General features: G+C 31.2%; 1 protein-coding gene across 1 annotated transcript in view; it reads left to right on the top strand.

Moving 5' to 3' along the window:
* Positions 1–10,676: 10,676 nt before the first annotated feature.
* Positions 10,677–15,501, top strand: part of LOC124358332 (receptor-type tyrosine-protein phosphatase H-like) — a 65,768-nt gene continuing 60,943 nt past the window's right edge. The window contains exon 1 of the mRNA XM_046810633.1: positions 10,677–10,796. Coding sequence (XP_046666589.1) covers positions 10,739–10,796 — 58 coding nt within the window. The 5' untranslated portion in view covers positions 10,677–10,738. The remainder of the gene's footprint in view (positions 10,797–15,501) is intronic.

Here is a 15,501-nt window from a genome sequence, read left to right as displayed (position 1 = left end):
CTTCGTAGTTGTTGATTTTAAAGGACTATTTTTACATGACTCAAAATCCATATAGATTACATAAGGACGTGAAATTATATTTTTATGATTAAAGAATTTTTTAGTTTGACCTGGAAAAGGCATTATTGGTTTACATACTTCATGTTGTTTACAAATTTCTAAGTGATATTTTGAATCTCCAGAATTATAAAAATGTGTTAAACATCTTCTGCATATGAACTTTTTATGATGATTTTTTGATGCTTGAGAATTTACTAATTTATTTAAATCTGTTATTAAAAAATAATTAGATCTATCTTCATTCTTAACATACAATAAATCAATATTTAATTCAGCATCATAAATTTCTTATATCTGTAACGGAAGTATATTTATTTGTTAATCATAACTAAAGATATTTATTGACATATTTGGATACCTGAACTTAGGATTAAAACTTCTTTTTTCAAAAGCTTTTATATCTTTTAATGACATTGTATAGTCAAATCCATAAAATATTTCATCTCTTAAATAAATCTGATATTGTTTAATTCTTTCAAGATGAGCACATCTACAGCACACAGGTCTTTCTACAGCACATCTAATTGCATAAATAAAACAAAATTGATCATTATCATTTTTAAAATTAACACAAGCTTTTTTATTTTGTATTTCTCTAGGTAACTCAATATAAGAACCAGCATTTAAAGAATTATGTTTATTAAGTCTTAAAATAGTTTGTTTACATCTTTTTGAAGTCCATCCAGATCCTGCATTTGGTTGATTATTCTGTTCACGTTATGTAATTTTTCCGAATTGCCTTGAAATAAAATCATCAACACTAAAAATATCTTCTGTCTTTAATTGAAAATATATTGATGTTGATTGATGATTACCGTCTACTAAATCTCTTTCATATTCACATTCTAAACATATTTGACCTTTAATATTTTTATTTTCTTGCAACATATTTTCAATTAATCTCTTCAATTCGTCTCTTTGGGATTCTAAATACGGAGAAAGATCAACAATATTTTCATCTGAATTAGAAAGAATAAATTCTTTAAAATGTCCTTTCTTATGATATTGTTTGAATATCAATAATATTTTCTTTTGAATCTGGAAAATGTTTTTGTAATTCAAAGTGTTCATTTAATTCTTTAATTAATTCTCTTCTAGTTTTTGTACTAATCATTAATCCATTCTTCCTTGCTAAATCTTGAAGATATCTAGTATTTCTTAAACCTAATCGATTTGGACGTTTTTGAACTTTTTTAATATTATGTATTAAAGTTTCTCGTGATAGATCATCAATCTTTCTAAGATATAATTTTATTGCTATATCTTTTAATTTCTCAATATTAAAGAGATTTATATTATCCTGATTTTCTTTATATGAATTTTTTAATTCTTTTAATTTATCTGAATTTAGTTTTTCATAATTATAAATTTGATTATCCCTTGCCCATTCTTTCAAATAATTAAATTCATTATCTTTTAATTTTTTGTTTTCTAAGTGCTTCTTGGAGCTATAATGTCTATCAAAATGTTTTCGTTAGCCATTTAATACTAAAAAAAGTCTAAGTCAAATTTTACTATTTAGTAAAACACCTTTTTTATTTAAGAAAAATAATTTGCTAAATTCATATTATTCTCTTTCATTCCTTCTAATACTTCAAAATATACTCTTTTGAAATTGAAAAATCTCGATTTCTTACACAATAATCTTTATAATCATAAACATAATATCCTAAATAATTATACAATAATATAAATTTTCTATAATCATGAAACATCGGACATTGGTTTTTGGTTATCTCAGTTGTTGAAGTATAAACAAATACATTAATGCCAAAGTACTTTCTTGGAATAAATAATTATATTAAATAACTCTCCATTTAAATGGAAGAAATAATTATTTCAAAATGTTATCAATGTGGTAATAGAGGAGAAATTCTTGATAAAATATTTCTAGTTTGTAAAAATTGTAACTTAATAGTATATGAGAAAAAGATTAAGCAATGTAAAAATAAATTAACACATTTGAATAATCTGCTTAGAACATTGCAATATGGAGATAAAAAAGAAACAAAATTTATTAAGGACTTTAGATCTAGGAATAAGTCTTTTATATTATCTTATGAAGAAAATGAGAATGGCAATGCGTTATTTAAAGAATATGTTAGGTTTGTTGGTATAAATAAACATATTTATTATGATACGATATTACCATTACTCCTTAATTACTTGGGTATTGAATTTGATTTTAGTTTTGAACCTGAACTGTTGATGAATTTATATTACATTTAGAGAAAAGAAATAAAGAAATTGGTGTTAAAAATGATCTGTTCCTTTTAAATTAAATTCTCAAAATAAAGTTTGTATATATTCTTTTTTTCTTTTTGATTTAAGTAAAATATGATATTAATTCTTACATAAAACCATGACTATACATAATGTATTAAGTATAATCATGATTTTTACGTTTTTTAGGTTTTACTTAATATTATTTTTCCTGAATTATTTTTGTTAGTTAAAATTTATTCTTATTAGATGGAGTACTTGAAAGATTTAAATGATATTGAAGAATGTAAATGTAAAGAGTATAAGAAGTTGAATGAATTAGAAGAAAATAAGAAATATAGAAATTTGAATTTGGAAAGAATGAAAGATAAATATGGTTGGACTATTATTGCAGATTTAGAAGATTATAAAGTACATTTGCCTAATTGATTTTTAAATGTTTTAGATGATAAAAAGATAAAAGAAATGAATAAAAGAGATAATATATATTTAATAGTTATTGGTAAAAAAATTATAAAAGATAAAGAATGTGTTATGATTAAATTTGTTGAATAAGTTAAGAATAATAATTATCGAGTTTTTAGATAGTACAAATCATTGTTATATGAATATGATTATTTATGACGCTTTTTTAATTTTTTATTACAATTTCTTTTGTTATTTCAAATTCAAAAGGTGAATAAAAAAATTATTTACTATCTACTCCATCCATAGAAGTTATGCTATAATGATTCAAAATTGCAATTAGAAGGTATATTTTTATTTGATTTCTAAAAGTCCCCAAAACTGATTTACTGTTTATTTTCATAGATCTATTTATTGACCTTAGACCGTATTTTTATTTGAAGTTGTATTGTCCCGAAAAGTGTCCTAAGAGTGAAATATTACTATCTACTTATATAATATATATACAGGGTGAGTTTTTTAAAGTGATCCAATAGCTAATTTTTTAATTACATGACTTAGCACCACACTTTAAATTTATTTGGAACTTGCCCAATTTTAAGTTTCACTCAGGAAAACACTTTCAAATATTTTTGAAGATGGCCGCCATTTTCCAATATGGTGGCCAACTTTAAAATCTTTTATGGAACACCCTGTATTTTATGTTGTTATTATACTCTAAAAAATAAAACCTTTTTGTATTTAAGAGTTTTTCCATATCTCTAATGGTTCAGGAGCTACGTGAACTGGAAGTTTTCATCATCAGTCCGAAAAAATCCGAAAACTTGCAGTCCTCGTAGCTCCTGAACCATTAGAGATAAAGAAAAACTCTAAAATGCAAAAATGTCTTATTTTGTAGTGTAGAATATAAAAACAACATAAAATACAGGGTGTTCCATAAAAGATTTTAAAGTTGACCGCCATATTGGAAAATGGCGGCTATCTTCAAAAAATTTGAAAGTGTATCCCTGAGTGAAACTTAAAATTGAGCAAGTTCCAAATTTAAAATGTGGTGCTAAGACGTGTAATTAAAAAGTTAGCTATTGGATGACTTAAAAAAATATAATATATATATATATATATATATTTAAATGTAGCGACCAACCAAACAGACGGTTTAATACCATTGTTTTTTTAAAGTGCAAATGTTATCAGATTATTATCATGTTACGTTATTTGTAATTGTTTAAATAAAGCACTTTTTCTTCTTCTTCTTCTAAGAACTCTTACCAAGTAATTTTAGAGGAATTTTGAATTGAAAACATTCGTTCTATACAGTTTGTGACATATTTTAGTCTGTTTGTCTTGTGCTCTTCATTAAAAATATTTTCTCTAAAAATTTCAGAACATAAATACATAGCAGAGCATAACATAACATTTTGAACTGATCATCAAGACGACGATCGTTTAAATACGTTAATCAAAAATATTTTAATAAATATGAATTAAAAAATATGTTACAAGTACGACTTATTTCAGTACCTTTTAATAAAATCCACTGACGTTTTGTTCAAAGATAGCGTAAATAATAGATAATTTGGTGCCCACGCATGATCGCACGCACGCACACACTCGCTAGTTTCAAGAGCTAACCCTAAGCACAACAGTTTATTAATGCTACAACCTGAATTCATTACTTCGGGCACACAATTAAACATTAAGCGCAATGCCAATGCTCAAACAATAATAAAAAGAAAAAAATATAAATTAAATTGATCTTGTTGATCGTTAAACCAAATACAAGGTCTTCATTTTGCGTTGTATGGGATTTGCTTAATATCGTATCGTACTGTAATATTGGTTTGTTTTATAAATGCCAATTAAATGGTTCTCTCATCTTAATCATCTCCTCATTCATCAGACATAAGCAATTAGATTTCTCTCAAATCGTAAATGTAACAGTTTTTTTTCTAAATGAGAGTCATTAAACATACAATTAATTAACAACTCGTACTTATTACCTGCCTTATGTACCTTATACTCAGTGGCTAATATGATGTAACTCACACTTGTCTCAATAATATTGTTACCATAATGATTGAATACTCAATACTGTGGTGTCCTGTAAATGTACTGGTGGGATAATGTTGGTCAAATCTACTGTGGGATATCGACCGTCAAGGCGGTTGTATTTAGCCGCGTACTGCACACCGAGTTTGTTAAATAAGCTTTACAGAGTACATAACCGACTGAGTACATCTAGACAGTCAAGGATAGTTGTTAGTGTTGGTTATGAGAAACATAGGTGGCAAGCTGAGAACAAAAAAGTTTGGTGTGTCAGATAATTCTAGAGCTACTATCGTGTGGTGGACCTTCATGACTTCCTTTTGTACGTATAAGTCTATACGTCCTTACAAAATGTTTACGGGAAAATATTAAACTGTGCCCGGTGGTTTCTTTTGACAGAAGGTTTGTTTTAGTTATGCGTTATATTGTACAAGAATGGAATAAATAATTCCAAATTGGTATCTGAGCGATTTAAATAAATATTACTTATACGAGTAATACTTAGGCTGATGTATAATCCACAACGACTGTCGAGCAGTGTATGTTCTGAAATCATCTGTATTCCATTGTGCATCGTGTCTGAGGGATTCGTGTACTGTCACAGCCTCCGGCATGATGATACCCTTTCATTTTTGTAACATTGCTAAGACATTCTTAGATGCCACTCAAGAATGTCATGGATTGATTGTTCAAATGCTTTTCTCCTTTATCTGAATAAACAAACCTCTTGAACTTCATCTGTTGGTGCAGACTGACGGAGCATGTCCTTAGCGTAACTCTGGTGGTACTCATGAAGAGTGAAATTTGGATAAATTAACAGTTTTTTATTGTAATGGGAAAACTTACAGGCAATTGATCGGGCATCATTTTGAATACAAACTAATAGCTTAAAATTATACTACTAGTAGCCTGTAATGATACATTTCAAAACACAAGTCAGACGTCCGGACACAATAGTAGTTACAGAAAACCAAAAATGCCGAGGGAGACCATTTATTTACATAAAATTAGATAAGTTCAATGCATTGTTCTTATTACATATTGCTATTAAATATAACACTTGATTGAGTTTTTGTCTGATTTAAGAGTTTCTCCTAGAGTTAGCTTGTAGAAAATATAGCAAGTGCGGTGGAATAGTATAATACATTTGCTATTTTGCTTTGAAATTTGTCGTTGGATTTATTTGAACTTACTAAAATAGATTGTTTCTGTGAAGTATTTACAAAATCTTCAGCTATTAAAATGTTGGCACTGTACAATGTACAGTATATAAGTGAAATTATGCTGTGAAATTATACACCAATAAGAAAATAAATCCAACATTTTGTTTTATCATGGCCTTCAGTTCTAGAAAAATATACATTAGTGTAAGTAAAGTAAACATAAGTTACAGTTTATAAATTAAAGCATCTTAGGTAAATTATTTCCAGAATACCAATGATTATCTATTATTAATTCCGAGATTTTTATTTTAAATTGTCATTGTCTTTACTGTGTAAATATTTCGAATATTGTAGCGTCTTATAAATAACCTTTTTCTGTGAATATCTATACCCAAACTATGATACTTATTCAGGAAATGTTTATTTACTCTGCTGATAAAATTGTAATACACTATCTTATATCGATATCTTATACAGTTTCAGGTCTAGAAATAAGATGCGCATCGTCCCTCTCAATTAAATTTCAGTGGAAAGCACAACATACAACATGGAAAACCCAATGTAAACAATTTTATAGAATATCGACTATCGGCACAAAGGAAACTATATTCCTGAAAAATGGGCACGTCTTAGGGACGAAGAATGCACTGTCAACGGATTGAAAAAAGGCCAGAATTATACATTTGAATTCAATCATTTTCTAATGCAAAGTACAGGATCACCAATTGAGGGACTTCGCAGGGAAATACACGGATCAACTCATGAAGCAGGTGTGTATGCATGTCAACATGCTACGTTACGATCAAACTGACATTTCCTTAGCAATATACTCATAATAAAACAATGTTACAAGTTTACTACAAAACACATATTATTTAGTTTTAACTGACAGTATGATTACAAACTTAAAAAAAGAAATAAATAAATAAAAAATCAAAAAACAATTACAGTTAATCTAAATCTACAATAATTAGAATATTTAAGAAACAAAATAAACTGGAATAAATAGTCTGGACGGAGAATCGCATTACTTAAAATTGAGGGAATGTAAAACATTTTATTGCACATATAACGATAAGGCAAATAAAAGTTTTTGTTATTGTATTTTCGGAAGAAACACAGCAAAAACTTTAATTTGTAACAATTATTTGTAAAAGTATGATCACTATATTACAATTTTTAATGTTTATGTTTTTGTATTGCGTTTTGTAGGCAAAAGTATATTTCAGTTAACATATATTTTAATAGTTTGGGAATTATATAGAATTTTATGTAAAATAAAACTCAAAAAGTTTCTACTCCGGCTTTCAATTATCACCGACATTCGTTAGTCAGGAATGAAGTGAACTACAAAAAAGGTCCAGTGACTTAACTCCATCTCGATCAGTGTGGCCACAAATCAGAACTATGTGGAAAATGTTCGTAACTTTTACGTTAACAATTAGCTTCCGGGCTCAATAGCCGTTGGCCGTAGCTCAAAATAACTTGTGATCAGGATGTTATAAAACAATTTAATCTACAAAAAGTCTAGTAACTTTTTGCCCTACGTTTAATTGTTTGGCCACAAAACACGCTTAAATGTAATACTTTTGTAGTTTTTACGTGAAAATTTCGATTTCTGCGCTCGGTTGCAGCGAATCATTAATTGTGCCTTAAAACATAAATTTTATTTAAATACAAAATAATATGAACTACAAAAGAGGTCCAGTGACTTCTTAGTCTATCTCCATTGGTTTGCCTGCAAAACGCGATTATGTGCCAAATTCTTGCAGTTTTCACTTGGGAATTCAGATTCCGAACCCAATAGCGGTCAAAACAATTAGTTTTGATTTTAAATAAATTTTAAAAACTATCAGAAAACGAGATCTACAAAAACGGTCCGGTAAAAATTTGCTCTAACCTTAATGGTTTGACCGGAATATGCATTTATATGCATTGCCTTTTTTAGTTTTGCTTAAGATTTTTGTTTCTGGGCTTTATATCAGCCGAACCTTCGATTTTAGGTTGAAATAAAAAACGGATTTTAATACAAATCAACGCGACCTACAAAAAAGGTTCAGTGAATTTTTGCTATATATCCATTGGTTTGGCTAATAAGAATTAATATTTTGTAATTTTGACGTGTGAATTTTGTTTCTGGAGTCGGTAGTGGTCGAACCGTTGTTGGTCCTAGCTTAAATCTAAAAATACTTTTTTAAACCACTGATTGGATCTACAAAAAAGGTCAAGTAGCTTTGTGTCGTATATCTGTCCGTAAGCCTTATAAACACTCTCAATGGCAAAATCTTTGTCTTTAATTGGCAATTTAAGGCGTTTTTATTTGTTTTCCGTCTTCAATTTTGGTCTTCCGTCTTTCGTTCATTCCGGTTCAAGATTCAGCGTACATTACTACGTAAACTAGTGACTTTTATACGTTTTGCTGTGTCGATATGATCTAAAATGGTCAATAAATGTTCCTCAAAAAAGAACCACGTAATCTTTTAACACCCGATAACATTAACCCTCCCTCCCGGGAATTTCCTGGTATGAGTAGATTAACTCCTGAGTAAAATAAACCCCCTGATCAACTTAATAATCTGATAAATATAATTTAATTAGAGTCGGTGTTTATTTTATCTACACTATATAATTCATAATAGGTGACCGGTGCAATCTTTTCTCCCAAGCTCTGTACCGGCTAAACCAAAGAAAGGTCTAGTAATTTTTTTTCGTATCTCCAACGAACGGTTCTGCCATAAAACGTCCTTGAAGTCAAAACTTTGGTTAAGTCTGAAAAATTCAATAAAGTAGTTCTACTTTAAACTTCCAGATCCCTAATGTAATGCTCGGACTTAACCTGTCCCCGATTTCCACTTATCCCCGAATTTTGAAATAACCCCATTTAGTAGGTGACTCGGGGCGTAGTCCCAGTGAGCCGGACTAAATTTTTCTTTATACGACTTAAAAACTCATTCATATTATCTCTAAGGAAGTTTTACTGCAGTAGTTTCGTTTAAATATCTGTATTTTACTGTGTGTTTTACCAATTTTCCTTAATATTTTTGAATTAATTGCAGGAATTAAATATTTTTTTGAACTTGTATTAAACACTTGGGATTAATAACCTTGATACCTCATCCCCCCATGCACAAGTCTGGTGACTCCTCTGTGTGCAGAACTACAGGCCCATAGCATATTCCAATAATAAAATGGTACCACATCTGGTACCATATCTGTATTAACCATGTTAAGCAGTTTTGTATTGCTTTTAGTTGTTAGTTTTAATGCTTGCCAATGTGATAAAGCAGTAAAACTTAACAAATCACTGTTAAAGTTAATTAACTCCTTTTGAAGAGTCAAAGAAAAATATTAAATGAGAGTAAATATCTAATAGTGCCCTATACAGTTACTTAGGAATACTTGTAAAGTTGAAAGTCTTGTTTTAGTGAATGTTAAATTGTACAAAGGATTGTTGATCATCTAAGCAGTAAGATATGTCTTAAATCCTCTCTTGGTGAGGCACCTCAATTCTTCGGGGAGAAGGTTGTGTAGCTTCGTGCCTATCTAGGAGTGTTCTTTTCATACCTGGAGAGATGATGAGCTGTTACGTGGTAACGAGTGTCTTGTCAGGTATTGTAGTTATGGAAGTGGCTTTTCTGCAGCAGTGGATGTTCAACAGTATATAAGATTACTTCCTTCATTTTTACTATTGTCATAATGTTCAGGGTCCTAAAAACTTTTCTATAGCTTTCTCTGAAACTCATAAGGCTCTTATGGCCTTTTTTCGAATATCAATACTCTCCAAAGATTTCTTGCCGAGGTTCCTCTCTAAACCGCTAGATCATATCTGAGGTGAGCTTCTAACAAAGGAAGGTAGGCGAGTTTGTTGCAGTTTGTATACATGCCACTTATAGTATTTGAGCGTTTCATCACGTAAAGTTAAGCATTTTGTTCAAAGAGGAGATTGTCTAGATGCTGCGATCAGGAAAGATACTCATTAACAACCACTAGATACTTAGCCTGGAACTTCTTGACATATTCTTCCAAAAGGTAGCCTTTTTGTTTTATCTGGATTTACAAACAAGTTATTTGAAAGGAAGTATTGATAAGCCATGTTCAGAGCAATAGTAAAATTATGTATTTTATAATTGGTTAGTGTATTAAGATTGATGTAAAATATAGGCTTTGGCTGGAGTGTTTGTAGGTTTATAGATGTTGTTAACTGTTTTTTCGGCTGTACTGGCGATGAAGTGATACATATGATTTGCAATTCTGCATGGATGTATAAGTTCTGGATGTTTGTTGACCTACAGTTTTGCTTGTCTTTCATAGTTTATTACCTTTTACAAGACCTTAGATTTATTCTATTCAACATTTACAATACTGATCGATGCTTTTTGTCTTATTTTTATAAGCCTCATAGCATATCTTTCCTTATATTTAGCTAGGTCAAGTTTATTACATATAAGGATATGTAAATATACTATAACCGGCACTTTATTGTAAGGAAACGCAACATCATGAGCATTCCTTTGAGGTAAACTTGTATGTATATTGTCAAATACGTTATTAATATCATTTTATTTGGAATCGTCTTACTTTCAGGCAAAGCTCAAAATCTAACAGTGTCACTAATATCGCCTACATCAGTCGATATTACCTGGGATTCCAATTCCCAAGACAAAGATTGTCTGGACAGGTACGAACTTGATGTTTGCTTAACGTTGGAAAAGGAAAGATGCATCCACCGTAAGTCAAGTACGTACGATACCTTGAACAAGTCGTATTATACAGAGTTTCTCCAGAACGTAAATAGTCTGGAGCCTTGTTCCAATTATACGGCAACTGTAACGGCAGTGGACATGGATGACATGGCGTCATCTCAGGTCACTTCCAGGTCTTTCACCACAGAATATCAAGGTATTGTATGAGTTAGATTTCTTAATTTAATATTTAGATTTAATTATAAATTAATTTTATTTTTGATAAATACAGTACATATATGAATATAATCAATACAAATATTTAATTAATTTATATATTAATACGTATACAACTATTTTTCATAAATTTTAATGAACATTAAAGATTTGATTAGTTTACTTTAGACTAGATTTAATAAAATACAGAATAGATGTTATAAAGTACTAGAATAGTCAAATTCTAATGACCAGTTCTTCAATTTTACCAATTCATTAAATAATTTGACCAATATTCTAATAATGAGTTATTAAAATGCAACTGTATTTAAGTGGGCTCAGAGCAAATAAGTAGCCAAGCTTTACAGAAGTGATAATTTTCACACTCCAAAGTCCTGTTCACACCAGTTGTCTATATATGCTTTTAGCTTTTAAGATAAATCATGCAGCTCATTCTGGCATGAGTTTACAGCCAGTTTGTTTACATGGCTATCAACTTTACATTTTTGTTATCAGTGTGACGTAATTCTCAGTAGTAATGAATAAATCCCTAAAAATAGTCACAAATTTATTTCTTGAGAAACTACGGAAATCTCCGTGAAGTGTTTTAGGTAAAAAAAAAACAGGTTTCGAGTAAAATTAACTTCGCCGAAGCGTTTAGTTATCACTGTCATCAGCGTTTAGTTGTGAAAGAAAAGGAGTTGATGTATTTACCTATATAGTAAGCCCTCCCAAATATGTGCACACGTTCCAGACTCTCGGAGGAGTTGTGGAGGAAATGGCTTTAACGATTAAATCAGATAAACCACTTTCACGGATCCCCCTGACGTATAACTACAATAAAACATAAGTAAAAGCTTATTTAAAATAAAAAAAATTATAACTAGAGATTTTACTCTCCCATAAAATGAATCAATGATATGAACTACTGACATTTAAACAAATAGCCTCTACTCACCCTAGCAACTATGTAACACTGAAGCGAGGGCCAGCATATGCCGGAACATGAAGACCCGGCATAAAAGTTAGATGCAGCATCGTTCGATTTCGATTCGCGAAGCCAAATATACTTAAACAGTACTTGCGTCGTCAAAGCAGAAGGTGCCAATTATTATTTTATTTATGGTAATATGTTGTATCGTTATACACTCCTCTTAATTTTAAATGCAAGAAAGAAAACACTTTGTCATTTCAATCAATGTCTGAATAAACTCACCACCTGATAACATTTGCGCTTTTTAAACATTTGAAATATAAATTGATTTGCATACAAATGATCAAACCTATGCTTTGAATTCAAAAAGTCCTACGATCGAAAACATGCGAAAGTTTCTTCTTCCAAAGCAAATGAAACCCAGAATATTGTTTCTGGCAAACGAAAACAAAAAACTTTCGCTTATGGTAAAAAACATGAACTTATGTACACAGTTTTGTATTTCCCTTTCGTAATCTCCAACGTATGTATATTAAATGTCGCACCCGACGTTTTGAATGTTTCAGTAACATTCCAAGCCGTTGATATGAACTTTCGGGCACCAACAATAATGAGAGAAGGGGTAATTGATAGTTGCTCCGCTCTCGGAAATAGCTCTCATATGCTCCGCCTGCACTATCGTGTCATCCAGGGTAGACATGTCCATTCCAGCCATTGTCAACTTATATTCACGGCTCGTATTCGTATATATTATGTCAAGGTTATCTGACTACAAAACTCCTAAACGACTTGTTTCCCATTGCGTTTGGTGCCGGCTTGCTTGATCTAAAACTCGGTGGTTCCTGGTGTCTGACACTGAGTTTCCATTCTTCGAACGAACCTTAAATATTACGACAGTATTTCTTTTACTGTTCCTATACCATAACAATGCCTCCCCTGAATAACCTTAGGAAGGGTCATTTGGTCAATGGTCATTACGAATGCCTTAAGCCTCGATTAAATCTTTAAGCGATTTTAAAAATGCAACGGGATCCTCATTATTGTATTACATATAGGAGAAGCATCACCATCATTGCATGGAAGGTTATATCGCAGATAATATCTTAAATGTAAACCCGAATTACCGACTGTCTCACGTCACCCATGCGCACCAGACACTGTCGGAGCCGTGTCAGAGAATATAACCGAGTTAAGGACCGTCTCACAAGCCCTAGACACTCACTGCCGGATCAGTGTCTCAGAGGAAATAAATTTTCATCCACAATAATGGTTTTTAACGGTTTTTTTTATCTTAACACTAGAGAGAGTAATTTATTTTTGAAGTTTTGGTAGTACTATATCTTAAGTTTTGATTTATAGGTTGCAGACAATAATTTTATAGATTTCAAAACAGATTTTTACAATGTGGCTGGTTGTTCTCTTCTTTGTAAGTTAGAGAACCATTTATTTGAAATTAAATTCTAAGAATTACTTCCTTATCAACCAAAATTTATAGGTCATAATAGACGGCTAAGGTGTAGTCATTTGAATGTACAACATTGTGAACTTTTCTGAAACAATTGTTGAAGGATAAAGATTATACAATACGATTAGTGGATGTGAGAGCATCTTTTGGAGGTTTCAGAGCATTTAGTTTATTGGTTTAAATTTCTGTTTTGACGAGGTAAAGTGGTTGAATGGACCACGAATTATTAAGATAATGTTTGAGGAGTGTTTAGTGAATGAGTTGTTTGGGTGTTTATTCTCTAGTTTTGGGGGTCGACTACATTTGAGGGAGCAGTTCTTTGAAACATTTGTGTGGAGCACATTATATTTTAGTAACCAAGAGGTCTTGAGAGTTCTGGGTAATGTACAGGCTGACAGTACTTCAGACAATGGTCATACTGATATCTTGTCTGGAACCATTGTCTGAATGAGCAACCAGTCGTTTGAGGGCGCCTTGCGTGTGTGATTATGTATCAAGTTACAGATAACGTTATCTCTATCCTATTATATGAATATATAATATTTTTGCAAAATTGAAGAATGTCGTTGTGTGTTAGGATTGGTTAATTGTTATCGTGGGTGTATTCCAAATTTTAGTTATAAAGCTGAGCATTTTACTAAGTTGACTAGAAATGTTGTAGATTTTGAGTGGGGGATAGAACAACAGGAAGCGTTTGACGTTTTGAAACAAGCCTTTGTAACTGAGCCAGTATTGCGATATCCTAAGACCAATGAGCCATTTATTGACAAGAGTGATTCATCTAAAACTGGTATTGAGAATGTATTATCTCAGAAATTCGATGAGGAAGAACATAAAATTGCTTATTTTTTGGAAGATGTAAAAACTAATCCAAATTCAAACTTTCTATAGTTGATCGCGATTGCATTTATATATTGATCTCAATTTACTAAAGGTAATACTAAAGGAATGGTGTTTGAAGTTTTGCGTAAAAGTCACGATGCAATTTTTATTGCTCATTTATGAATTATTAAAACTGAGGAATTGGTTAAAAGTAAGTATTATTGGCCTTCTTTAGCTAAAGATACTGAAAATTACGTAGAATTTCTCTTCATGCACTATGCGTAAACCAGGAAACGGACATACGACCTTTAGAAATTTTTGAACTGGTACATAAACACATCATGTAGAAGTTTATATTGCGGGACTCGATCCTGATGTAAAATTGGTGATGAGTATGTTTTAATATTTGTAAATCATCATTTGAGATGGTTAGAAGCAGTAGCGTTGAAATATCAAAGAGTGGATACGGTAGCTAAGGCCTTTCGTACTCTCGTAAGGGCTCGCCGAGGAATAAAATTAAAGTTATTAACTGATAAAGGTACTAATTCTGTAAGTAACTAAAAAAGTTAACTAAAAAAAAAAACTAAATGTAAATTATTGGGTATTCTTAACCTGAAAACTGTTGTTTTTAATCTATTAACTAACGGTTTGTTAGAAAGTCTATATTCCGTTATTGCCGGCATGCTGTAACATTATGTGGAGGAACATAGTTCATATTGGGAGTAACATATTTACCTTTAGTGCTATTGGTCTTAAGAGATACGCTGCTACGGGAGCGTCGCCATTCTATTTATTGCATGGAAGGGAGGTCAATGTATCCTAATGATGATGATCTGGGTCGTACATTGCCGAAAGAAACTCCTTGTGTTGATTTGGAAGAAAATTTCAAGAATTCTTTCACAAAGCTCACGAGCTTATCCAAAAGCCACAGAAAACTCTAGGCAGTATTATGACAAAGGTACAAAGCTTATACGCTTTGAAGCGGGCGATAACGTTTTTGTATACCATGATGCAATAAAAAATGCACCAGAATCAAAATTTAAAATTGTTTTGTCTTGCAGACGGAAAATATCGTAAGTTGTTAATGAAATACAATAATGGAATGCATAATTGTCGAAATGAATGTTAAAAAATTAGTGTCTTAGAATGTTAAGATTTAAGAAATCAAATAACAGAGAATTATGGAAAAATAGCGCAATGGGCAGAAAATCAAATGTGTCTAGGTATAGCGGACACAGGAAGCCACACAGAGGATACTGTGGTGGAAGAGCTGTGTGGTTGCCCAAACCACTTTTCATTAGGGACCGTATGGGCGGTTTGTTTAATAAAGATGATCATCATGATGTATTAAATGAAGCTACTAGTAGTAGTTCGGCACTAGCTGAGAGTTTACGACCAGTTCTGATTTTGTAACTCCGAGTTCTACCTCCACAAAGTAAGGTTTTTGCCGATGCTAAATGATCCCCGGGGTGAAGATTGGTCCCC

Source organism: Homalodisca vitripennis, chromosome 3 (genome assembly GCF_021130785.1).
Source record: "Homalodisca vitripennis isolate AUS2020 chromosome 3, UT_GWSS_2.1, whole genome shotgun sequence".
Taxonomy (NCBI): Eukaryota; Metazoa; Arthropoda; class Insecta; order Hemiptera; family Cicadellidae; genus Homalodisca; species Homalodisca vitripennis.
This window is presented reverse-complemented; position numbering and strand designations above follow the sequence as displayed.